General features: G+C 40.5%; 1 protein-coding gene across 2 annotated transcripts in view; it reads left to right on the plus strand.

The window, feature by feature from the left end:
* Positions 1-11,329: 11,329 nt before the first annotated feature.
* Positions 11,330-27,994, plus strand: part of WDR19 (WD repeat domain 19) — an 89,900-nt gene continuing 73,235 nt past the window's right edge. The window contains exons 1-6 of one of the 2 annotated variants that reach the window (XM_008275097.5): positions 11,330-11,482; positions 14,163-14,254; positions 14,903-14,968; positions 17,918-18,043; positions 23,673-23,788; positions 27,325-27,440. In XM_008275097.5, the coding sequence (XP_008273319.1) occupies positions 11,477-11,482; positions 14,163-14,254; positions 14,903-14,968; positions 17,918-18,043; positions 23,673-23,788; positions 27,325-27,440 (522 nt within the window). In that variant the 5' untranslated portion in view covers positions 11,330-11,476. Of the gene's footprint in view, positions 11,582-14,162; positions 14,255-14,902; positions 14,969-17,917; positions 18,044-23,672; positions 23,789-27,324; positions 27,441-27,994 lie in introns of both variants that reach the window. The other variant, XM_051842452.3, reaches the window with a different exon arrangement.

The following is a 27,994-nucleotide window of genomic DNA, read 5'->3' on the forward strand; positions in this document are numbered from 1 at the left end:
GTAGCCATCCTAATATCAGACAAAATAGAGTTTAACACAAAAACTATTAAAAGAAACAAAGAGCATTATGTAATGATTAAGGGATCAATTCAACAGGAAGATGTGACAATAGTAAATCTACATGCACCAAATGCCAAGGTGACTGGCTATTTAAAACAAATGTTAATGGATCTAAAGGGAGACACAGACTCCAATACAATAATAGTGGGGGAGTTCAAAACCGCATTTCATCAATGGACAGATCATCAAGGCAGAAAATCAACAAAGAAACAACAGAGCTAGTCTACATTATATACCAAATGTACCTAAATGATCTACAGAGTATTTCACTCCACAGTTGAAGAATACACATTCTTTTCATCAAGACATGGAACTTTCTATAGGATAGACAATATGCTAGACCATAAACAAAATCAAAAAATTTGAAATTATATCATGTATATTTTCTGACCACAATAAAACAAAGCTGGAAATTAACAACTTAAGAAACTCTAAGTAATAAGCCAACACATGGAGATTGAACAACACACTTCTGAATGAACAGGGGGTCTTTGAAGAAGTCAAAAGGGAAATCAGAAAATTCCTGGAAATGAATGAAGATGACAATATAACATACCAAAACTTATGGGATGCAGCAAAAGCAGCTGACGTGATTCTTTATATAGGGGAACCAAAAGACTCCTCTAACAGACTAGTGGAACTCATGAAAGAGTTAGGGGCCGGCACTGCGGCTCACTAGGCTAATCCTCCACCTGCAGCACCAGCACCCCAGGTTCTAATCCCAGTTGGGGCGTCGGATTCTGTCCTGGTTGCTCCTCTTCCAGTCCAGCTCTCTGCTTGGCCCGGGAAGGCAGTGGAGGATGGACCAAGTGCTTGGGCCCTGCACCCACATGGGAGACCAGGAGGAAGCACCTGGCTTCTGGCTTCAGATCGGTGCAGCGTGCCGGCCACAGCGTGCCAGCCCTAGCGGCCATTTGGGGGCTGAACCAACAGAAAAATGAAGACCTTTCTCTCTGTCCCTCTCTCTCTCACTGTCTAACTCTGCCTGTCAAAAAAAAAAAAAAAAAAAAAAAAAAAGGAAAGAGTTAGGTAAAGTAGCAGGATATAAAATCAATGCACAAAAATCAATAGCCTTTGTATACACAGATTATGCCATGGGTAAGAAAGAACTTGTAAGATCAGGGCTATTCACAACAGCTACAAAAAAAATTTAAATACCTTGTAATAAATTTAAACAAGGAGGTGAAAGTTCACTACAGCGAAAATTACAAATCATTAAAGAAACAGAAGACACAAAAATATGAAAAATTCTTCCATGTTCATGGATTGGAAGAATTAATATTTTCAAAATGTCTATACTTCTGAAAGCAATTTACAGATTTAATGCAATTCCAGTCAAAATACCAAGGACACATTCTTCTCAGATCTAGAAAAAAAGATGCTAAAATTCATATGGAAACGTAAGAGACTCTGAATAGTTCAAGCAATCTTATTCAACAAAAACAAAGCTGGAGGCATCAAAATATCAGACTTCAAGACATACTACAAGGCAGTTATAATCCAAAGAGACTAATACTGGCTCAAAAATAGACATGTAGACCAATGGAACAGAATAGAAACCCCAGGAATTAATCTTTGCATCTACAACCAACTAATCTTTGACAAATGAGCTGAAATCAATCCCTGGAGAAAGGACAGTCTCTTCAACAAATGGTGCTGGGAAACAATATGCATATGTAGCACATGCAGACATATGAAACAAAATTCTTACCTTACACCTTATACACAAATAACTCAAAATGGATCAAGAGTCTAAATCTATGACCTGATACCATCAAATCACTAGAGGACAACATTGGGGAAACTCTGCAAAACATGGGCATATGCAAAGAATTCTTAGAAAAGACCTCAGAAGCACAGGCAATTAAAGAAAAAAATAGATAAATAGGATTGCATCAAATTGAGAAGCTTCTGCACTGCAAGGAAACACTCAACAAAGTGAAGAGGCAACTGACAGAATGGGAGAAATATTGGTGAACTACGTAACTGACAAAGGATTAACATCTGGAACCTATAAAGAGCTCAAGAAACTCAACAACAAGAAAACAAACAATCTAGTCAAGAAATGGGCAAAGGAAATGAACAGACCTTTTGCAAAGGATGAAAAGCAAATAACCAACAGATATCCTGATCACTAGCCATTAGGAAAAAGCAAACAAAAACCACAATGAGGTTTTACTTCACCCCAATTAGAATGGTTATCATCCAAAAAACAATAAATTCTGGCAAGGATGTGGGAGGAATGGTACCCTAATTCATGGTTGCTGGGAATATAAACTCATATAGCAAACAGTATGGCAGTTCCTCAGTGATCTGAAAACAGATCTCCCATATGACCCTGCTATCCCACTCATAGGAATTTACCCAAGGGAAATGAAATCAGGAAACAAATTATTTGTACCCCTATCTGCAGCTCAATTCACAATAGTTATGATATGGAATCAACCCAGATGTCCATCAGCTCACAATGAGATAAAGGAAATGTGGCATATACACACTATTGAATACAACTCGGCCATAAAAAATCCTGTATTTTCCAACAAAATGAATGAAACTGGAAACCATTACACTTAGTGAAATAAGCCCATCTCAAAAAGACAAATATCATATGTTTTTTCTGATATGTGGCAGCTAATATAGAATACCAAAAAATGTATAGGAATGAAATGGTCCCTTTTGGATATTATTGTCATTTTAAGCTCATGATTATATTCTTGTGGGATTATGGTCTTCCTACTTTTTACTTGTTGAATATTATGATCAGTGGCAAATTAAGCCTGTGAATATAGAGTGCATTAAAATTATGTCCTTGCAAAAACTGATGAAGAAAAGGGAAGGAGGGAGGAGTATGGAGAGAGCATGGGAGTGAGGGAGGTGTGGTACTCTTCTTAGAACTGTACCTATGGAATGCATAAAATCTGTCCTTTTATATTAAAAAGTTTTAAAAGAAAAAAGTGACTTTGTTATGTAAATGGTCAATTTTCCCACTATAGAACTCTTCCATTTTCACATCCTTGGAATGTGTGTACCATTTGTACCACATCACTAGTACACTTGCTAGCAAATAAATAATATTTGGCATATGATAGGGATAAATATCTAAAATTGTTTGACATTTTAATACTACTTTTTCATGAATATTGTTCAAGTCACATGAGTCAGGAACTGTATCTACTACAATAGCACAACTATAACAATCATAACCTTTGCTGTATAGGAGTGCCTTGAAATTTAACCATCTTGTTTTTGCATATAAAAACATTTACTGTGTAGATTCTTCTTTAGTGACTACAATAGTAATTTTTTGAAGTTTATCTGCCAGCTTTTTACAGCTTACTTAAAATATAATTTGCACACCATAAAATTCACCATTTTAAAGTGTACAATTCAGTGGGTTTAATTATATTCACAAACTAGTGTAACCATCACCACTATGTAATTTTAAATAAATAAAAATTCAAAATTTTTTTATTAAAGAGAGAAAGAGAGAGCATGTTCCTACCCGCTAGTTCACTCCCAAAATGCTTGCAATGACCAGACTTGAGAGCCAGAAATACAATCCAACTCACCCACATGGGAAGCAGAAACCCAACTACTTGAACCATCATTGCTGCCTTTGAGGGTCTGAATTGGGAGGAAGTTGGAGTCAGGAGTTGGAGATGAGAATCAAACCCAGGCACTCTAATGTGGGACACAGGACTCTTAACTGCTAAACTAAATGACCACTCCCTTTACCATGTCACTTTTGAAAACTTTGATCATGCCCCAGAAAAAAAAAATCCACACACCACTAATCTACTTTCTATTTATATAGATTTGTCCATGTGGGGTAGATAATATAAATGAAATTACACAATATGCAATCTCTTGAGGCTGTTGTTTTTCACTCATTTAATATATTTAAGTTAATTTCTGTTATAGCAAGTTTTTGCATTTAAATCCTTTATTGATGAATAATATTTTGTTATATGGATATATCGCATTTTGTTTATTCATTCATCAGTTGATGTACATCTGGACTGTTTCTAGTTTTAGACTATTATGAATATTGGTATTAAGAACACTTCTTTACAGGTTCTTATCTGAACATATGTTTGCACTTGTCTTGAGTAGACATTTAGAAGTAAAATTGCTAAGTCAAATGGAAATTCTATGTTTAACCTTTTGAAGAAATGTCAGACTGTTTCCCAACATGGCCACACCATTTTAAATTTCCACCTGCAGTGTGTGAAGGATCCAATATCTCAATATCCTTATCAGTACTTGCTATTGTCTTTTTTGGAAAAGATGTATTTATTTGAAAGTCAGTCACAGAGAGAGAAAAAGCACTTCCATCCCCTGGCTCACTACCCAATTGGCTGCAATGGTTGGAGCTGTGTCAATCCAAAGCCAGGAGCTTCTTCCAGGTCTCCTACATGGGTGCAGGGGCCCAAAGACTTGGGCCATCTTCTATGCTTTCCAGGACACAGCAGAGAGCTAGATAGGACGTAGAACATCCGGGATGTGAACCAGCGCCCATGTGGGATGCCAGCACTGCAGGTGGTGGGTTTACCCACTGTGCCACAGCACTGGCCCCCTATTCTGTCTTCTTAAGTTTAATCATTATAGTGGGTATAAGGTGATACATCATTTTAATTATGATTTGCATTTCCTTAATGAGTAATGATGTTGAGTAACTTTCCATGAGCTAATTAGCCATTCATATATCTTCCTGGGAGAAATCATGGGCACTGGTTTGAGATCTGGCTGCTCCACTTCCAATCCAGCTCTCTGCTATGGCCTAAGAAAGCAATAGAGGATGGCCCAAGTACTTGGGCCCCTGCATCCATGTGGGAGACCTGGAAGAAGTTCGTGGTTCCTGGCCTTGGATCGGCTCAGCTCCAGCTGTTGCATCCAATTGGGGAGTGAACCAGCAGATTACTCTGCCACTCCTCTCTCTGTATAATTCTGACTTTCAAATAAATAAATCTTACCAAAAAAAAGTAGATTTCTTATAGACAACAGAAGTTGGGTCTTCTTTTATAATTAATCCTAACAATCTCTGGCTTTCAATTTATATTATATATTTGATCTCTATATATCCTTTTAAACTCTGTTCTTTGTTCCTATTTTTGTCTTTCACATTTTTTCTGTTTGTGATTTTAACTGAGGATTTTATACAATTCTATTTTTTCTGCAATTACAGTATAATTTTATATTTTTAGTGGTTGGATTAGTTATAAATGTTGCAAAATATAGGACAAGTCCACTATCACTATCACACCTAGTCTTTAAATGAAACCCATCCCTTTTTTTTTTTGAGAGGCAGAGTTAGACAGTGAGTGAGATAGAGACAGAGAGAAAGGTCTTCCTTTTTCCTTTTGTTCACCCCCCAAGTGGCTGCTACAGCCAGTGCGTTGCGGCTGGTGTGATGTGCTGATCCAAAGCCAGGAGCCAGGTGCTTCCTCCTGGTCTCCCATGCAGGTGCAGGGCCCAAGGACCTGGGCCATCCTCCACTGCCTTCCCAGGCCATAGCAGAGAGCTGGACTGGAAGAGAAGCAACCAGGACAGAATCCAGCACCCCAACTGGGACTAGAACCTGGGGTGTCGGCGCCGTAGGCGGAGGATTAGCCTAGTGAGCCGTGGTGCTGGCCAAACTCATCCCTTAAGTCTTTACTATCACTCATTTCCCTTAAATATAAGCATATAAAACAGAATATATTATTATTTTGAACAAACTATTATCTGTTAGAGCAATTAAAAATAGTTTTATTTTACCTGCACTTACATCTTCTCTCATTTTCTTCTTTTATGTAGATCTGAATGTCTGGTCTGTATCATTTTATTTCTTTATGATATACTTCTTTTAACATTTCTGATAGGATAGTTCTATTGGCTACAAATTCTCTTTTTTTTGTCTGGTAAAGTCTTCACTTCAGCAAGATAGCTTTATAGGACACAGATTTCTAGGTTGGTGGGGTTTGGTTTTGCTTTTAATCTCAACTCTTTAAATATTTCACTCCATTCTTTTCTTGCTTTTATGGTTTATGAACAGAAGTTGAATGTAATTCTTATTTCCTCTTTACGTAATGTTTCATCCGACCTCTGTTCAAGATTTTTTTTCTTTACAATTTTCTGAAGTTTAAATATGATATGCTAAGGCATGGTTTCTTAGGTATTTATTCTTCTTGGTGTTGAACTTCTAGCATGTGTGGTTTGTGACTTGCCATTTCAGTCATCACTGCTTCTAGTCTTTTCTTCTTCTGTTAATCCTATTGTGTATAGGATACACCTTTAGTAGTTGTCCCACAGTTGTTGTGTGTTCTGCTCCCTTTTTCAGTCTTTTTTCTTCCTACTTTTGCAGTTTGTAAGTTTCTGTTGTCATATTTTTAAGTGCAAAGATTCTTTCCTAAGCCATATCCAGTGTACTAATAAGCCTTCACTGGCATTCTTCATTTCTGTTACACTGTTTTTAATTCTAGCATTTTGGCTTTCTCTTAGAATTTCCATCTGTCTCTGTTACATTGTTCATCTGTTCTTTACATTTTCTACTTTTTCCATTACAGCCTTATCATATTCATCTTCATTTCAAAAAATACCTGATCTGATTATTCTAACATTCCTGCCTTATATGATTCTACTTCTGATATTTTTCAGTCTCTTTAGCTATTCTGCCTGTTAGTATGACTGATCATTTTGTTGTTGTGGAAATCCAGAGATGATACATTAGGTTAAAGAAATACCAGTAAACAGGTATTCCATGGAACATGGTAGTATTAGGGGAGGCTAAGTGTTCCATAGTCCTGTGATGAATTAGGCCTCAGTCTTTTAGCAAATTTATATTCTTGGACTATAAACTTTACTAGAACTTCTAATCTCTTAGAAGGTGTGACAGGATGCTGATACAATCTCAGCATACTAGACTACAGTAAAATCATTTCTGTTGCGGGAAGACCTGGCTTAAGAACAACTCAATGTTCTGGCATATTTTAAAACAGTTTTCTCCTTCCCTTTCCAGAGAATTTTATCTACTATTCATTGTGAAGACCTGGTAGCTCTGGAGGTAAAACACAGAAGTATGGTAGTCCACCATATGACTGAGTCCCCTGGCATTTTTAACAATCAGATTTGTTTACGTTGAGCCTCCAGCAATTCACCGATTACAGGTTTATCTGTTTTGACCTTGGCACTGGTTCCTACAGAGCTTACTGTTCTGTTAGGTTGTGATTCTCCGTATTTGTTTCTGTATCTCAAATTTTAAGGGGCAGTGGTTTGCCCTAAGACCTTACATAGCTCTAGGAAAAGCTGATTTTTTTAAAATAATGATTTTATTTATACAAAAAGCAAAGTGACACATACAGAGAGAGTGAAAAAGAGTTTCTATCACTGGTTCACTCCCCAAATGGCCACAGTGTTAGGCTACTTGAAGCTCTCTACAACTCAAATTACGCTCTGTGGATTTCTCTTTTTCTTTTGGAGGTAGAGTAGCTTTAGGGAGATTTTATGTTGCTGTATCTTGAAGTTCACTGATCTTTGCTACTGTTCAGATTGTTGCTACTTCCAGAAGTCGCATGCGTAATCTCTTTAGCAAACAGTTGTCTATCTGCACTTTTGGCCTTGTTTCCAGGATATGCTATCTGAATGGGCTGATGACTTCCCAAATCACTAAGTTCCTTAACAGTTCATTCCTCAATTTATCTCCATCCTCCTGCATTTTAATACAAGCAGCAAGGAGAAACTTGGCCATGCCCTAAACACTTTGCTTAGAAATCTCCTTAGATAAATATCCAAGTTCATCTGATTTTTTAAAAAGATTTATTTATTTATCTGAAAGACAGAGTTAGAGAGAGAGAAAATCTTCCACCTGTTGGTTCATTCCCCAAATGGCTGGCAACAGCTGGGGCTGGGCTAGACCAAATCCAGGAGCTTCTTCTGGGTCTCCCACATGGGTGCAGGGCCCCAAGCACTTGGACCATCTTCTGCTGCTTTCCCAGGCCATTAATGAGAAGCTGCCAGGACTTGAACCGGTGCCCATATGGAATTCCCACATTGCAGGCAGCGGCCTAACCTGCTGTGCCGCAAAGCCAGCACCTCAAGTTCATCTCTTACAAGTTCTGCTTTCCACCCAACACAATTCAAGTTCTCTGCCACCTTATAACAAGGAAAGCCTTTCCTCCAGTGTCCAGAAACATGTTCCTTATTTCCATCTGAGCCTCACCAGAAACCCTTTTAACATCCGTATGCCCAGCAACAGTCTTTCTCCAATCTGGGTAGCAAAATTCTAATTTCACAATCTATGTATTCTCTAAGACAAAAGAAAGCTTCTCCTTTCTGAGCATTCAACAGACGTAACTTTGATGTCTCTATTTCAATGAATAATGTCTTCAAGGCAGTCTAGGCTCTACTGTTAAGTGCCTCAAAATTCTCCTGGCCTCTTATCAATTCCCCAATTCCAAAGCCACTTCCAAGTCTTCAGGCATTTGTTACAACAACACCCCACTTCCTGGTATCAAAATCTGTATCAGTTTCCTACAGTTCCTGTAATAAATTACAGATGCTTCTTGATGTACAATGGTATTACGTACTGGTAAACCTATCCCAAGTCGAAGATGCTTTTAATATACTGAATATTATAGCATAGCATAGCCTATCTTTTTTTTTTTTTTTTTTTGACAGGCAGAGTGGACAGTGAGAGAGAGAGACAGAGAGAAAGGTCTTCCTTTGCCGTTGGTTCACCCTCCAATGGCCGCCGCGGCCGGCGCACCGCGCTGATCCGATGGCAGGAGCCAGGAGCCAGGTGCTTTTCCTGGTCTCCCATGGGGTGCAGGGCCCAAGCACCTGGGCCATCCTCCACTGCACTCCCTGGCCACAGCAGAGGGCTGGCCTGGAAGAGGGGCAACCGGGACAGAATCCGGCGCCCGGACCGGGACTAGAACCCGGTGTGCCGGCGCCGCTAGGCGGAGGATTAGCCTAGTGAGCCGCGGCGCCGGCCTAGCATAGCCTATCTTAAACACACTCAGAACACTTACTTTACACTATGGTTGGGAAAAATCAAATACAAAGTCTATTTTGTAATAAAATCTTGAATAGTATATGTAATTTATTGAATACCTGTATCCAGAAAATGCCAGCAATGCAGCTAATGCAGGGTATCTGTGGTGTATCCTTGTGATCTCAGGGCTAAGCAGGAGCTGCATCTCACAGCCACTGCCCTGTATCACAAGAAAGAGTCACACCACATAGCACCAGCCCTGGAAAAGACCAAAATTCCAAATATGAAGTATGGTTTTTACCGAACACACATCACATTCACACCATCATAAATTCAAAATGTCATAGGTCAAGCCATTATTAGTTGGGGACTGTCTGTACCTCAAAATAGATAGCTCACAACACCAGAAACTTAGGGTCTCACACTTCTGGAGACTAGAAGTCCTACTTCCTACTTCAAAGTGTTGACAAGGCCTTGTGTCCTCATACACAGGTAGATTATTTCCCTGCCTTTTAACAAGTTTCTGGTGTGGTCATCAATCCTTGGCGGTACGAGGTATGCAGCTGAATCACTCCAGTCTGTGCCTCTGTGGTCAAATAACATGCTCCCTCTAAGTCTGGGCCCAAGATTCACTCTTCTTAAGGAAAACTAGTTAGATTGGATTAGGGCCCACACTAACAAAAACAAATCTCAATTTAATTACATCTGAAAAAACCCTATTTCCAAATAAGGCCACACTCACAAGCACTAGGGATTAAGACTTCCATATATCTTTTTAATAAAAGGGACATAATTCAACTGCTAACACCAACAAAACCAAAATTCATTGAAAAGATCAATAAAAGCAACAAGTATTTAGTTACACTGGCCAGGGAAAACAAGAAAAGGTTCAATAACTAAAAAAGGGAATAAAAGAGAAGATATCACCAATGATCTTACAAAATTTTAAAAAGAATATAAAGGTATAGTCAGAACTGTATACCAACAAAATGGATAATAAAAATTCATCCATTTCATCTAGGTTAAGAAACAAACTGTCAAAACTGACTCAAGACGACACAGAAAATCTGAATAGACTTAAAACAAGAAATGGAATTAGCAACTAAGAAAATCCCCTTACCCCGGGGTGGCAGGTAGCCCAGCAAAACTGCCTAAGTATCTCTAAATAAGCTGACTTATTACAACTTCTCACATTTGTCCTCTCTTTTACTCTATGTTAACTTTCTCTTCTGAGACACAGCAATAATTTTTTAATCTCTAGTTTGAACCTCTAGAAATATTTCTCCATGGTTTTCAGGACTCCACACTCTCCTAGTTTTCACTTCTCTGGCCTAATTTTCTCTATACGTGAATTTCCCTCTAAATCCAAAGTTTCCTTGTGTTTCCAACATTGCCTAAGTGGACAGTTTCTGAAATTCTACTTCTTTAACCTTTTTCCCTTTCACTCAACCACCTAGTAAAGACATCTCATCTCATTGAGCAGCTCTTGAATCTGAAATTCAACATCTAAAGCTGCAAACATAAGGCCAGCAGAGATTAATTTTCAACTTCAGCGAACCTTGAATGGCTGCATAAGGAATTAAGGAATTATGGAATTAAGGAATCAACCTAACCGTAAACAAGGATGCACAGGAACAGCACCCTCCTTAAACATTTGCCAACATCCATCGTTAATCATTTTAAATCACTATTTTTCTCTAAGCCCATCAGATTCCACCTGACGTTAGTAACAAAAAACAACACATAAAGTGGGCTGCTTCAACAGTTTCAGACATTCGGGGAAAGCAGGAACTCTGACATTGTCAATAATGAAGCACGGTATACTATCTGGAAATCCACCAGGTTCAAACGCTAAAGGAAACTATGAGAGTTCATTGCTCGCGTCCGTTTCCGCTAGCCAATTCTGCTGAAATTGAGGGGGAACAAAACAATCCTGAAACTACTTCTCACATCTCATCTTTTCAGGCCCAGAAACAGGCAGGGTCGCCCAAACCCTCTTTTTGCGCGGGCTGTGTTACGAGTATTTGGCCCAAAAGCCAATTCCCGCTTTTATCTAACATTCTGTGTCTTCTTTCCTTAAACGGTATCCCTTCGCGTCCCAATTCTCTCTTGAGTTCCTTGCCCGCCAGGTGCCTTTCAAGCCTCCACCTGGCCAATCTCTGAGTTTTATCCAATCAGAGAGAGCCCCGCCAGGAAGGCGGAGCAGGAGAAGACCTCGTGACGCCCATCCCAGGGCTGAGCTCGGCCGGCGTCACGTGACTCCAGTCCACGCCTCTCACCCGCCCCTGCCTGGCCCCGCCCCGCGAGGCACCGCCTTTCAGCTGGCTCTTGCTGATTGGTCGCTGCTCGCGCGGTCTCCTGGGTGACGGGAACGCTCTGGCTTTCTCGGAGGAGACTGGGTGCGCCTGCGCACTTAAAAGATCGCGCGGCCGCTGGAGCTTTGAGATGAAGGTAAATAACTTACAGATCCCCGGGGGGCAGGAGGACGCGACCGCTGACCCTTCCGCGTCGTTCTGAGGAGAGTGCCTGTGCCCCCTTCCCTCCTCTCGGGTGCGGCAGGAGTGGGATTACCAGGGAGGGAGAAGGCGGGAGCCCAGTCCAAGACTGCGGGGAAAGGAAAGAAAACGGGAGCGGGCGGAGAGGGAGGCCTCTGGTTTCTGGGACGGCGGGTGGAGGAGAGGGGCGGGCAGAGGGACCCCGCCGCGGCCGGAAATGGGCAGCCGGGATCTGAAGACGCCCGGGCTCCGCTTGGCTGGCGGAGAGGACGGGTCGTGTGGCGCGTTCGTAGGATGACCCGATCCGGGGTCGCGAGGGCTTCGTGGTTTTGGGGGTGAACGCTCTGGCAAGCCCATCCCTAAAAAGAATGCGAGGCCTCCGGCAGAATGACCTGGAGTTGGGTCCCGTTTACAGATCACCTGGTAGCGAGTTTACCTTGTGCACTGAGAAATCGGCACCCTCAGGCGTCCCACGCGCGGCGTCCCTGCGCGCCCCGGTCTCTGCCCGCCGCTCATTCACCCTTGCGATTTTCCACAGCAGTAGCCCCCTGCCCTGCGCTGGCGGAGAAGCGAAAAGATCAATTTAAAAATTCAAGTTTAAGGACATCCTTAAACTTGTAGGGGTTCCGGAGCAATGTAGTCACAAAGTTGCAAAAGGAAGATCCTTCTAAATATCCTTTTTTTCTCGTGGGTGACTTCGTGCTCAACACACCTGTGTGCACCTGCGATTATAGCACACCTCTGCTTCCAGTATTCTTAGTGATTATAACACTTGCTTTCAATAGATGTACATTTCATTTAATGGATGTTTTTTCTGATGTTTACTTTGAGCACTGAAAGTGTTGCCCCTCACTCTCAAGGCTTCTATATCTAAACTTCATGTGCCTAGAGATAGCTGTCATCGTTGTCTATAATTTAACCTGATACTGGGGCTGGCATTGTAGAGCAGCAAGTTAAGCCCCCTGTGACTCTGGCATCCCATATGAGCGCCCCTTGGAGGCCCAGCTGCTCCGCTTCCAATTCAGCTCCCTGCTAATGTACCTGGGAAAGCAGCAGAAGCTGGCCCAAATGCTTGGGCCTCTGCCACCCCCACCCCCTGATAAAAATAACTTAGTACTAAAATCTGAATTTCTTCAAGTTCATGTTACTAAATATTCTAGATTAGCAATGTCTGGTACAATGTGAGTCAATGTAATTTCAAATTTTTAGAGGCCACATTAAATTTTTAAGAAACAGGTGAAACTGGGCCTGACCTTGTGGCCTAATGGGTTAAGCCTGCAACAACAGCATCCCATATGGGCGCTAGTTGGAATCTCTGCTGTTCCACTTGCAATCCAGCTCCCTACTAATGTACCTGGGAGAGCAGTGGAAGCCCCTGAATCCACGTGGGAGACCTGGATGAAGCGCCTGGCCTCAGCCTGGCCAGCCATGGTGGTTGTGGTTATTTGGAGGAGTAAACCAGAGGATGGAAAATACCCCTCTCTGCGTTTCCCTGTCTCTCTGTAACTCTTTCAAGTAAATGAATCTTAGAAAAAAGGTACAATTAATATATTTCCTTACCCAATATATCTAAAATGTTATTGTTTCAACATTATAACATGTATAATAACATATCAACATAAAAATTATCAATGGCATCGCTTGTGTTCTTTTTATCATAGCCTTTGAGATCTGATTTGTATTTTATATTCATAGGACATCTAAATTTGGATTACCCATTTTTTTTTTTTGAAGATTAATTTGTTTATTTGAAAGGCAGAGTTAAAAAGAGGCAGAGGCACAGAGAGAGAGAGAGAGAGAGAAAGAGGTTTTTCATCCGCTGGTTCACTTCCCAATTGGCTGCAGTGGCTGAAGCTGGTCTGATCTGAAGCCAGCTTCTTCTGGGTCTCTCACACAGGTTCAGGGACCCAAGGACTTGGGCCATCTTCTGCTTTCCCAGGCCATAGCAGAGAGCTGGATCAGAAGAGGAGCAGTTGGGACTCGAACCGGCACCCATATGGGATGCCAGCACTCAGGTGGCAGCTTTACGTGCTACACCACAGTGCTGGACCGTGATTACCCATATTATAAGTCCTCAGTAGCCACATGTGGTTTGTGGCTTCCATACTCATCACCACAATTCTAGATTGTGTAAATAAAAATATTTGTAAAAAAATAATCTGCCCATTCACATTAAACACTTAATGGAGATAAAAATTTAACTCAAGGGTAAAGGGAGAAATAATTTTGAAAGAATATAGATCTTTTATATTTAAATAGATTTTTTAAATAGCAATTTTGTTCAGTTTAATCCCTCACATCCATGCCATGGGTAATTAATTAAATCGAGTTTAAATTACTTTAATCTTCAACATCTATAAAACAAAAAGTTTTTTTTTTTACAATTAACATTCAGAAACCAAAGAAAACATTCAAAAGCCAAATTTTATAATTAAAGGTCTTCTGTATGTTGCGGCATATCTATATAGTGTAACCCAGTTGGTTGGTTTTGCTTTATTGTTAATGTCTTTTGGATAAACTCTAACATAAGTCTTTGACATCCTGGGTTCTGTTTCATGATTATGTTCTGACACCTTTTCTGCCCAACCTTTGATTGTAAGTGTTTTGAAAATATAAAAATTGTATTTGTTTTATAGCGTGTCTTCTCACTGCAAGAAAAGGCTTGGCACGGCACACCAATACAGTTTACCTGGCAAAAAACATCTGGCAACTACCTTGCAGTATCAGGGTAAGAAACCAATGAACGTTTATTTTTTATTTATTTATTTATTTATTTTTTTGACAGGCAGAGTGGACAGTGAGAGAGAGAGACAGAGAGAAAGGTCTTCCTTTTTCTGTTGGTTCACCCTCCAATGGCCACCGCGGCCGGCGCGCTGTGGCCGGCGCACTGCGCTGATCCGATGGCAGGAGCCAGGTGCTTTTCCTGGTCTCCCATGGGGTGCAGGGCCCAAGCACTTGGGCCATCCTCCACTGCACTCCCTGGCCACAGCAGAGAGCTGGCCTGGAAGAGGGGCAACCGGGACAGAATCTGGCGCCCCGACCGGGACTAGCACCCGGTGTGCTGGCACCGCTAGGCGGAGGATTAGCCTAGTGAGCCGCGGCGCCGGCCTACCGATGAACGTTTAAAGTAACAGTTGTGTGCCTGCTTACCATGCCTTCTGTTCATGAGTTGAGTGGTTGTGTGACACTTGTATACGGGAAGAGGAATTCTGTTCATCTCCATTAACATCACTGTTCATAGAGCTTTTCCAAGGTAATAGCTTTTTGGATCCAAATTATGATCATGAGAGAACTTGAATGACACCTTAATTTTTTATATACATAGATTAAATAAAAGAAATATTTAAATATATGTTTATATTCTAATTGCTTTTAGAGCTGATCATATCGTGAAAATCTTTGATCGCCATGGTCAAAAAAGAAGTGAAATTAACTTACCTGGGTAAGTACAGAAGTTGATCAAAAACTTCAAGTTTTGTTGCCTAAAAGATATTTTTAAAGTATTAAGATTATAATTAGATGAAGCTTTATAATTTGCAAAGTGATGTTTTAATGCTGTGAGTTGTAATGAAATATGTGGACATATAGCATATGAGTTAGAGTTTATAATCATCTGTATGTTCACAGGGAAACTTTAAGGTGGGATTGTCAGTCCATATGGAATACTTCTTATGTAATTATGAACAATCTTAAGTGTATATAGACACAGAGAACAATAAAGCTTTTATATGTTGAATGTCCCTTTTCTAAAATACTTGAGATCAGAAGTGTTTCAGATTTGGAAATATTTGCATGAACTTTTCCAGTTCTTCCTATTCTGAAAGTTCAAAATCTGAAAATTTTAGAGTATTTCATATTTTTGGATCAGTGATCCAAAATATGTATCCACTTAGTCTTTTCAGTATAAAAAAGTATTGAAGAATAGATAATTCCTACATACTTTTTTTTTAAAGATTGATTGATTTATTTGAAAAGCAGAGTTAGAGAGAGGCAGAGGCAAAGAGAAAGAGTCTTCCATCCGTTTGTTCACTCTCCAAATGGCTGCAATGGCCAGAGCTGGGCTGATCTGAAACCAGGAGCCAGGAGCTTCTTCCAGGCCTCCCACATGGGTGCAGGGGCCCAAGCACTTGGGCCATCTTCCACTGCTTTCTCAGGCATTTGCAGAGCTGGATCGGAAGAGGAGCAGCCCATACTCGAACTAGTGCCCATACGGGATGCCAGCACTGCAGGCAACGACTTTATCTGCTATACTGTAGCGCTGGCCCCATATTACATACTTCTTAAAGGATGAAGACTTTGTTTTATCCATTTTCAAGAAATCATCCTAGATTAAGCATTACTTAAACAGTTTAAATGATTAATGATTCATTGTAATCATTACTGTGTTATGCTACTGATAGTTGTTATCAAGATACATAGTATCTCTCACTATGGCCTATGCTGCTGTGCCATCTAAATTCATATCTGCTTTCTATAGTTTATTGGCCATTTTTGCAATTGTTGTTTTACTAATCTCCATTTCTCACAGCCTTTTCCCACTCACTACTGTGCCCTGTCCACATAATGCTACCACATTGGCATTGTCCATGCCCTTAAGTGTTGCTTCTGGTTTCTACATTCTTGGAAGCAGGGGTCAAAATAGCTGTATAGTAATTATGTCCATAATAAGAGAACACTCGGTAAAGAACTTCTTTGAGTTCTTTGAGTGAGCTTTATTGTATGATCTCTGTGACATCTATTTGAGTTGCATAATGGCCTCATTTCCTCTGAATTCTTTTGCTGTTATCATAACAGTTGAATTTACTAACAAAGGCTCTCCAAATAAATAAAATTCTATATTTAATTGGCAGCTGATTGTATCGACAGTTTGAAAGCTATCTTCTTCCATACTCCCGGCATCTCTGAGTATATTAGAAACAGTTAAGATCCCAGAATGTGTGACTGGCCTTGTGGCATGGTGGGTTAAGCCATTGCCTGTGATACTGTCCAATATGGGTGCTGGTTCATATCCTAGCTGTTCAACTTCCAGTCCAGCTCCCCGCTAATGACTTGGGAAAGCAGCAAAAGATGGGCCAGCTGTTTGGGCCCTTGCCAGCCATGTGAGAGACCAAGATGAAACTCCTGGCTTCAGCCATCTGGGAAGGGAACCAGTTGATAGAAGATTTCTCTCTCTCTCCCTCTCTCTCTCTCTCCCTCCCTCTCTCCCTCTCATTCATATGTGTTCTATGTCTCTCTTGTCTGCTTCACCCTCCCCCTGCCCCCATAACTCTTTCAAGTAAATAAGTAATCTTTAAATAAAAATCCCAAAACATATTGTAAAAGTTTGAAGAATAAAATAATTTTCAAGTTTCTTAAATATAAGTCAGGATGGCTTAGCCACTATACCCAAGAGGAATCTCAAAATGAAAAATAGCGAGAATTGAAAATGAATCTTGATGTGAATGGAATGGGAGAGGGAGCGGGAAAGGGGAGGGGTACGGGTGGGAGGGAAGTTATGGGGGGGAAGCCATTGTAACCCATAAGCTGTACTTTGGAAATTTATATTCATTAAATAAAAGTTAAAAAAAAATACTATAAACAAGCTAAAAGGCCACGAAGAGTGGAACAAATAAATTGAGACATACAAGGGGACTTCAAAAAATCCATGGAAAAAAGAACTAAAAGATGTTTCGGGGGAAAAAAATGAAAAATAGCATTAAACAATGTTTCTTTTTAAAGGATTTAAGAATTTTTAAAGTTTCTAAATTCTGAACATTTGGGGATAGTCTTAAAGAACACAACTTATATTAAAGCATTTCCTGTTTCTAACTATGTCATAACCTTAATCAAGTTGCTCTTTGTTCTGTGACAACATAAAATGAAAATAACATTTCATGCCATTTCAGAATTCAATCTTTGCCTTGTTTGCAATCCTACATCTAGCCAGTCCTGATCTATTTCATACCAGTTTTTCTATATCTAACTTCATTTCTTATCAGTACCTTCTTTTCCTCTCTATAAATGTGAAATAACCTTTAAAAACTGAATTGTAAAAATTAACTGTTGATTCCAGATCATTTCAGTTGCATGTTGGTTGAATCATTTGTGGTTGCACTTGATGAGTTTGTTTTACCAAAAGGTCAGGTTCTTTACTAGGTATAATTATATTTAAAACAATATATGAAAATGGTATCAAAAAGAGAAGTTAAATTTTTTTATCCCTTCCACAACATAAAATTGAAGCTAGTATTATCCAAGAGCAATATTCGGTTGGATTTCTCATTGTACAGAGTTTTTAACCTGTAGATCAAATGGTCTTTTTGTAGACGACAGTCACAAATAGGTGACTATTTAAGTTTCTTTCCCCTACTTAATAAAATGCATAGTGATGCCTTGCCTTCCTTTCTCGAAGAAACTGTGTTGCTATGGATTGGGATAGAGATGGGGATATCCTAGCAGTGATTGCTGAGAAATCTAGTTGCATTTACCTCTGGGACGCCAACACAGAAAAAACCAGCCAGTTGGACAGTGGCATGAGGTAAGGATAACTCTTTTATTTTTAAAATCTTCACTTAGAAACAAGATTATCTGTAGGTTTGATGCTAACAATAATTACTGCTTTCATTTGTAAAGATGGACTGATGAGTTATCAAAGAAAAAACTCACTATTTCTACTGTTATAAATAATCCTTCCTCTTGCTCAACTAATTGCAATAGAATTGGTATAATTGTGACAGAAGTAGCTTCTAAAAAGTTGGTTTCAATGGAATACACTAGAAAGTGCAAAGATGAGATAGAATACGGGAGAATCTGGTGATGACCCTGGCTGTAGTGATGGCTGGAGCTAGGAGTTCCAATGATGCAGTCTAGACTCTGACTCTCTCAGCTCTTCTTTTGCCTTTATTGACTTCATTCTAATGCCGTTAGCTGTTGACTTATGTTGTTCTGCCTAGCTAGTCATACCAGGGAAAACATGGCCCTTAAATCGCTAGTATTCATTCAGTTCCTCAAACTCTCTTAGTGGAGGAAGCAGGGCCATGGAGTTGACAGCCCCACCAGGTGAAGGGCAGGGCAGTTCCCAAGTGGAAGAAATCTTGGCCGACAGAAGAAACCACAGATCTTTACTACACTGGACACTATTTTATGAAATGGAAAAGAGCAGTTTGTCAGTTTGTAAAACTAAAACTTTTCCATTTGACCTTGGAAAAGTTTCTTAAAGCTAATGTCTTCATCTGTATGATGTGAATATACCAACATATCCACCTCATGGCTTCATGGAAGAGACCACACCCTTAAGAGATTAGACCATACATTGTTGGCTTATTTGCTAAAGCATAGCTAAACCCAGAGGCAGCAAGGTGGTAGTGCAGAGCAGGACCCAGCCTAACCCTAGTGCAGCGTCCTTGACCCTCCAAGGTAACTCTTGAGAGATGTAGAAGATGCCGTCTGCCCAACATAACGTCTTACTGGGTCTGAAAACCTTCAATTCTTGCTCTATTCCTTTACACTTCAGTTTCACATCACGTTTTGGAAAGCATTTATACACTTTCTGTGCTTCCAATCCAAGGAGATTTTCACAGACAGCAAATACTCTATTTTACAAAATCTGGCATCATTGAGGCCACATCTTTATCCAGAGAAAAATGCATAAATAATCCCCAGAAGTTTGTGACTGGCATGTCTGTGCTGCCAGCTGTGTGTCCTCCACACAGACCATTTCCCCATAGCATGTCAGGGTTCTTGTGATACTGAGAGGAGTGCCATGGCCGGGCATAATCATGAAAGAATGCCGCATGTTAATATACTTGTCATTAGGAAAAAAGTAAGGGTGTTTTATGGTAGTTATTAATATTTAATATCCAAAGGTATGCTTGGTATTATTGGATTTTTAATTAAAGGTCAATCTGTTATATTAAGATGGTTAATAAGCAAAACTTTGAATACCAATTTTTAAACTTAATTTCCAGACAATACTATTAAACAGTTTAGGTTCCATTTATAAATTTAGTCTGAATTGATTCTTTTGGGTACATTAAGTACCTTAAATAGTACATAAGACATATCCAAATATAATCATTATAAAACTCAATATAGTACCACTTAACTAAAATGATATTAACCCAGTGGTTTGAATTTGTCATTTTTCCTAGGTGTGTTTTTATACTTCCTTTGATTGATAGTGGTATTTACTTTGATCCTTCCTGTACTCACAGCAATAGCCATTTAGTTGTGTAACTGGTATACAGCAATCTTCCCAGAGAAAACCCTATTTACAATATCTGGTTCATCAAACAATTCCTTTGACTGGGTCATGGGACATGGCTGCTTCTCCCAAGGTGGTTCAAACCTGAATACCAGTCATCCTACTCAGGGTTTATAAATTGTCCTTCAGTTGTCTTTTTTTTTTTTTTTCTTGACAGGCAGAGTGGACAGTGAGAGAGAGAGAGACAGAGAGAAAGGTCTTCCTTTGCCGTTGGTTCACTCTCCAACGGCCGCCGCGGCCGGTGCGCTGCGGCCGGCGCACCACGCTGATCCGATGGCAGGAGCCAGGTCTCCCATGGGGTGCAGGGCCCAAGCACTTGGGCCATCCTCCACTGCACTCCCTGGCCACAGCAGAGAGCTGGCCTGGAAGAGGGGCAACCGGGACAGAATCCGGCGCCCCGACTGGGACTAGAACCCAGTGTGCTGGCGCCGCAAGGCGGAGGATTAGCCTAGTGAGCCGCGGTGCCGGCCTCTTCAGTTGTCTTATTAACAACTCTCTTTTAAGCCTGTGCCTTTCACATTAGTTGCAATTTTTTTATAGTCTGTGTGTTTCTATAGAAAAATGTATTTAAGTTTTGTTTGGCCAGGGAAACATGTGACTCTTATACATTTATACATATATACGTATATACATGTTTACATCTTATACTCTGATCTATTGCATTATAGGGAAATTACATCTGTATTATTATAATTTGTAGGGTCTTCTAGAAGCCTTATCTCCTAAGAGAAGAGGGGTGGAGTCTTGTTCAGTTGTTCTTTTTGTTCCTTGATCATCTCAGATCACACTCTTTAACTCTCTGTGTGCTGGTTGTGTGACCATTGGTGCTGATAAACCAATGAATGAACTAGTGTTGTGACAGGACTCTTAATTATAGTTGACTACTCTTGCCTATCAGACCTGTTCTTGTTACACAGTGCCTTGCTATTCTGGTACTATCTAGCTCATTCGTGATGCTTTTCGTCCGTGTTTTCTGAGAAACAGACTCAAAGGCAGAATTAACTGTATAAGATATTCACCATAGGAGATGCTATGAGAGCACACCAGGGAAGCAGGAGAGATTGGAAGCATTGCCAGCCAGACCCTGGGGCATGTCTGACCCTTGTGAAAGAAGAAGGGAAGGAAGAAAGTTGGGGTAGGAACATCTTAGACAATAGCACAGTGCTAGGAGAGTTCAGCTGGGCCCACGGCGAGGGAGTCTTTGAGCCAAATTACCTGTCAGAGGAGTTCTTCAGCTCCAGGAAATGGACATCAGCAGAATCCTGCTGTGCTCAGCCTTTGGGAGAGGCCAGCCAACGGGGAAGGCAGAGGCCAGCTCATTGAGGTGAGAGTCCAGTGCCTAGCAGCTGGGTCCCTTCGGCTGTTATGCTCTCTGCAGGCAGAGTTCTGAGACGCATGTTGTCATAGCTGCCACACCTTTGTAAACAGATGAAGAAAATGTATGTGTATCTTTAATAAAATGCATTATTTAATAGGAAAATCTATCAACCTTCTATATTAATATTCCCTTACTAAAATTAATTTTGTAATTGAATATTGCACCTTATGTTCTCCTAATATTACAGCTAACTTTTCATATACCTCAAATTAATTTTTCTCTGCCAATATCATCATGGCTTTACAGCCATTCACAGACTGTGTTTAGATTATATAAATTATATCAATTAATATGTGATTTGTTACTGTTTAGATTCCCCTAGTTAACCAGAGGCAGATGCTTTAAACGTAGTCCTTTGTTCTTTTATTTGCTAAAACACAGATAGCTAGATGCCACCTCACACTGTCATGCAGTAGTTCTGGGATGGATCTGAGAACTGGCATTACTAATACGTCACAAGGTGTTGCTGCAGGTCCTACAGGGTCAAATTTTGAGAATCACTGTTCTAGACCTTTTGTGATTTTCTTTCTCAAGAAATGGGGTGAGTGGCTTTTCCTTTTTGTAGATAATCATAACCCTTGGTTCCTGGAATGCACTAAAGAACTGGCAGTGGACAAAAGTGCTTTCTGCCTGCTTCCAAGCTACTCTTCATATTCAGAGCTGGAAAAAATAGCTTTTTTAAAATTTATTTTTAACTTATTATAAAATTTTTAATTTACATAAGGTGAACAAATTGCATATTTCATATTTACAGATTTGGGAGATTAGCTTCTTTTCAAGGTCATGAGTTCTCAGTGATTTTTCCAGTTTAATTGGATGCTGCTCTTTTGAAGCATGAAATTTTAAAATTTTGATTCATTAAGATTTTTGCTGCAGGGCGGTTTCTGTGGTGTAGGAGGTAAGCCGCCACCTGGGATGCCTGCCTCCCATACCCAAGTGCCTTGGTTCAAGTCCTGCCTGACTTCCAACACAGCTTCTTGCTGATGCACACCTTGGGAGGCAGCAAGTGGTGGATTAAGTACTTGGATCACTGGCACCCACACAGGAAACCCCAATGGAGTTTCTGACTGCTGGCTTCAGCCGGACCAACTCCAACTATTGTGGGCATTTGGGGATTCAACCAGTGGATAGAAGATTGATATTCTCCTTCTCTCTCTGCTTTTCGAATAAAACTTTAAAAAATTGTGGGCCACATTTAGAGTTAAAACTATCAGAAGGCAAAAAAAGATCTTGCCCTAAGTCATCTCCTGGAAGTTGAAATTCCATCATAATGGAAGTCTGTATTCATTATACATTTGTATTTTGAGTCTTAATTTTTTAAAAAAGATTTATTTATTTGAGAGGTAGAGTTACAGAGAGAGAGGGAGAGACAGAGGGAAAGGTTTTCCATCTGCTGTTCACTCCTCAAATGGCCACAATAGTTGGTGCTGAGCCAGTCTGAAGCCAGAAGCTAGGAGTTTCTTCTGTATCTCTGATGGGAGTTTAGGGGCCCAAGCACGTGAGTCATCTTCCACTGCTTTCCCAGGCCATAGCAGAGAGCTGGATTGGAAGAGGAACAACTGGGACATGAACTGGTGCCCCAAGGGGTGCCGGTGCCACAGGCAAATACTGCTATGGCTCCTTGAGTCTAATTGACCTTAAGGTCACCTTACAGCCTTTCCAGAATGTCTTTAACACTTAGTTTCTGTCCTGAGCTTTGTTATGTTGTACTTGAACTTTTTTTTTAAAGTCTTTTTATTTATTAGAAAGGCAGAGTTACAGAAAGAGTGTTAGAGACAAAGAAAGATCTTCAGCTGGTTCACTTCCCAAATGGCCGTGACTGGTCAGGGCTGAAGCCACAAGCCTGGAACTCTCTCCAGGTCTTCCATATAGGTGGCAGGGGCACAAGTACTTGGACCATCTTCCACTGCTTTTCCAGGTGCATTAGCAGTGAGCTGGATCAGAAATGGAGCACCTGGGACTCGAACTGGTCCATCCATCATATGGATGCCGACATTGCAGACAGCAGATAAACCCAGTGCACCACAATTCTGGCTGCCTCTGCTTGATCTTAATAGGGAATTAGGAGTAGGCATTTGGTACAGTGGTTAAGACACTACTTAGGGACAGCTGCGTTTCATATTGGAGCATCTAAGTTGGAGTCCTAATGCCATTTCTGATTCCAACTTCCTGTTAATGTGCACCCTGGGAGGCAGCAGGTGATGGCTAAGATAATCAGGTCCCTACCACCCATGTGAGAGACCCAAATTGAGTCATAGGATCCTGGCTTTGGCCTGGTCCAGCCCTGACTGTTGCAAGCATCTGGGAAGTGAACCAGCATATGGAAGATCATCCTCTTTCTCTCTCTCCCTCCTTGCCCCCTCCCCCCTCCCCCTTCCCTTCTCTTCTCTCCCTCCCTCCCTCTTTCTATCAGTTAAATAAAAATATAAAAAAAGTAATTAAAATAATTCATAAAGTACTTTTTATCATAACTGTTTAGAAGTTCTGATTGTGAAATGTTTAGTAATTTATATCTTAATGTTACAGGGATCAAATGTCTTTCCTTCTTTGGTCAAAAATTGGAAGTTTCCTGGCTGTTGGAACTAATAAAGGAAATTTGCTTATTTATAATCGTCAGACATCCCGAAAGATTCCTGTCCTTGGTATGTTACAGCTGAAAACACTGCTGAATATATGGATGCTTTACCTATATGTAAACTCTCCTGCCTCAGATTTCCCTGGTTTTGTGAGGGAAATGTGGGGTCAGTACGGCTACCCCTGGTCCAGTCTCACATCTCACTAAACAAGATGATCCTTCACTGTGCGCTAAGTTCCAAGGATACACAGAATGGGTTGAGTTAAGGCCAGCCTGTGTTCTAGGACATCAGGACATTAATGGCCTGCCTTCCATTTTTCCCTTTCTCACCCAAATTGTACCTCTGGACGTGGAAAGCTCGTTTTAGTGATTGACTTAGTCGCTTGTGTTACAATCTGTGATCATTTCAGTCCACTGTAAAGGTGGACTAAAGCATTTGATAACTACTTGAACAAGAGTATCTAGATGCCTAATTCTTAACTCTGCGTGAGTTCCAAGCCAGTTGAACCTAGGTGTGGAGTGGGTTCTCTTTGCCTCAGGATACATAGCTAGAGGTATGTATGTGTTCCTTGTTTGACCTTCTTCCTTCATACTCTTTGAGTCCCCCAATACTTGGTCACCTGGTATGTTCTCTCTGACTACTTAATTTACAATTCAATTATTGTGACATCATGCTGATGAATGTTGCAACTAATGAGCTTAATTACATCCAGGTGTCCAAAAGAACATTGCATGTTCAAGCATTTTTTTGCACCAAAATAAACTTATCTTTTAATTCTTTTCCCCCAAAATGTGCTCTCCTGTAACTGACTGCTTACAAAGGAATTCTGCTTTGGAGATAATGATGGTATAGAATGCTTGAGAAAGTACCTTTCTTAGGCCGGCGCCGCGGCTCACTAGGCTAATCCTCCGCCTTGCAGCGCCGGCACACCGGGTTCTAGTCCCGGTCGGGGCGCCGGATTCTGTCCCGGTTGCCCCTCTTCCAGGCCAGCTCTCTGCTGTGGCCAGGGAGTGCAGTGGAGGATGGCCCAGGTGCTTGGGCCCTGCACCCCATGGGAGACCAGGAAAAGCACCTGGCTCCTGGCTCCTGCCATCGGATCAGCGCGGTGCGCCGGCCGCGGCGGCCATTGGAGGGTGAACCAACGGCAAAGGAAGACCTTTCTCTCTGTCTCTCTCTCTCACTGTCCACTCTGCCCGTCAAAAAAAAAAAAAAAAAAAAAAAGAAAAAAAGAAAGTACCTTTCTGTTAAGAACACGTCATCATTTCAAATTATTTCCACACAGATAGTATCCCTTTAATAATAACTTTTAGTGCTACTTCTAAACAGTAATGTCATCAATGTATTTGAAAAATTAAGCTAAAATTTTCAACTTGCATATATCAACTTTGACCATGTAGATTGTCTGACTTTGGCAGGCATTTTCTGTCCCCCCACTTTGTCAGTAGGCTATCAGTTTAGAAGCCCCAGGAATTTTGGCACTTAAAGTATAAGAAAATTAGCTGTCAGAGCATATTTATTTCTGCATGCATTTGTCATATATACATGATTTTATATGGGAGTTGTGTATTTAATGTGAATGTTGATTCTGCCTACATTCCTATTTATTAACTGTCAAATGGGTCTGAACAGATTCAGGTTAATTATGTATCTGAGGTCCTTTAGTTAAATAGATAGCTACCACTCTCAGAACTGATTTTGATTTGAGCCTCTGCTTTATTTGCTTTTAATTTTCCTAAAACCAAGCCATTCCACTTCTGATCGCATTTCATGGTTACATGATCTGTGTTAGCACTTTATGGTAACTAAGTATCTGTACTGAACTTGTACAGACTTGTTTTCTCTTCTCATTATTCCCTAAACAATACAGTGTAACAACTATTTACACAGCACTTAAGATTTTACTAGGTATTTTTAAGTAGTCTAGAGATGATTTCAAGTACCCAGGAGGATTGTGTAGGCTACATGCAAAAACTATGCCATTTTATATTGGAGACAAGTATCTTCAGACTGAGATGTTTGGGCATCCTAGACCCAGTCCTCAGTGGATACCAAAGAATGACTGTGTTCTCAACCTAGAAGCCCAGGTGAGCCCTCTGCTCAGAATTCTTCACACGGTTCTTCATCTCCCCAAAACCAAAGCCAACATCCTTACAAAGGCTAGCCAAACCCACCATGGTCTGGCCACTGCAGCCCCTCACTTCATCCCAGACTCTTTATTCCCCATGTCCTCTGCTTTCAGCCACACTGTTCCTGCTGAGCTCTCACACACTAGGCAAACTCCTGAATCAGGTCTTCTCACTTATCCCTTATGTGATACCTGTTTTCTGCATAGACATTATATTAGGTTCTTTAGTCCCTGCCCTCCATAACAGTTAAAACAACCAACACATTAGCACCTCCTGTATGTGCCTAGCACTATTTTAAGTACTGTAATTCGTTTGAACCTCAACCCTATGAGATAAATTCTATTATGCCAATTTATGGATGGAGTGATGAAGGTTAATAGAAAGGTTAACTAATTTACATAATGTTTTGCAATAAATAGCGGAGCCAGGATTCAAAGCTAGGGGGTCTGACATCAGAATCTGTACACTTGGCCGGCACCGTGGCTCAATAGGCTAATCCTCCGCCTGCGGCGCTGGCACCCCCGGTTCTAGTCCTGGTCGGGGTCTGGATTCTGTCCCGGTTGCCCCTCTTCCAGTCCAGCTCTCTGCTGTGGCCCAGGAAGGCAGTGGAGGATGGCCCAAGTGCTTGGGCCCTGCACCCCATGGGAGACCAGGAGAAGCACCTGGCTCCTGCCATCGGATCAGCGCGGTGCGCAGGCTGAAGTGCGCTGACCGCAGCAGCCATTGGAGGGTGAACCAACAGAAAAAGGAAGACCTTTCTCTCCGTCTCTCTCTCTCTCTCACTTTCCACCCTGCCTGTAAAAAAAAAAAAAAAAAAAAAAATCTGTACACTTAACCATTCTTCCCACAGAACTAGACTAGACTCCAGGATTTTTGTTTCCCAGGACCTTCACAAGCACCCATGGTATCAAACATGAGATTTCCCCCCAAAGAATTAGTTTGTGCACTGGCTGGAATGTTCCATGAAAAAGTTTGATACTTGGTGGTTCTCTAATGTTACTCAATAGCTAAGTAACTCAGTTCTTAACACAAGTCACACTGGAGTGCTTTCATATTTGCACTTCAGTATTACTATGAATAGTTAGGTCTTCTAGTTGTACATGAGTAGTTAAAACTGTGAATGTTACATCTGCACAAAGATCACTTCACTACCTCTCTTTAGACATTGTCATTACAGGATTAGTTGTAAACAGCAGAACTTGTTGAGGAGCAGAATATCTGTGTAGCATCATGGGCTTCTATGAGATAGAAAACTAAAAGATAGTGTTGCCCTTATATGCCATTAGCTTGATACACAACTTGGTAATAAACTGTTTTAAACAAGGTTGTTTAGGCACTAACTGCTTTGGGATTCTAAATTGCTTATCTCTTTAATCCCGTTGTATATCACCTAAACTTTCAGACTGTTGTCATAGATTTTTTCTTTTGTCTTTTTTGAGAAATGCTTGATAACTATTCAAAAATCATCTTTTTCAGGAAAACATACTAAGAAAATAACATGTGGATGTTGGAATGAGGAAAATCTGCTTGCATTAGGTGGAGAGGATAGAATGATCACAATTAGTAATCAGGAGGGTGACACAATAAGACAGGTAATGATATAATAACATCTGTTTAAGATCTTTAAAAATTTCTCCCAGATAAATAGTTTTTCTGTAACTAGTCTATAAGATTTAAAATGTCTTTGTAAGGTATGTATATAATAACTTCATGTTTTAAATACTAAAACCTTTCTGTTTATGTACTCTATTAAAACAATTTTCTTTAATATGAATGTGTTATCCAAATGTCCTTTGTGTATTTCTCTTTGGTATTAGCATGGATTATCACTTCTATGGTTATAGTCTGACAGTGTATTTGTGAAATAACGTCTACTTTATATAAAGTCGTGGCTCAGTTTCTTGGGTGAGCTAGTTCCAGGAACCCCCAGGGGTATCAAAATCTGAGGGTACTTCAGTTCTTTATATAAAATGGTGTAGTGTTTGCATATAACCTATGGCCTTCCTGCTTGTACTTTATTTTTTTAAAAGATTTATTTATTTGAAAGAGTTATACAGAGAGAAGGAGAGGCAGAGAGAGAGAGAAAAATGTCTTCCATCTGCTGATTCACTCTCCAAATGGCCACAATGGCCAGAGCTGCGCTGAT

The sequence above is a fragment of the Oryctolagus cuniculus genome, chromosome 2 (genome assembly GCF_051225735.1).
Source record: "Oryctolagus cuniculus isolate XC-2025 breed Fujian yellow rabbit chromosome 2, ASM5122573v1, whole genome shotgun sequence".
NCBI lineage: Eukaryota > Metazoa > Chordata > Mammalia > Lagomorpha > Leporidae > Oryctolagus > Oryctolagus cuniculus.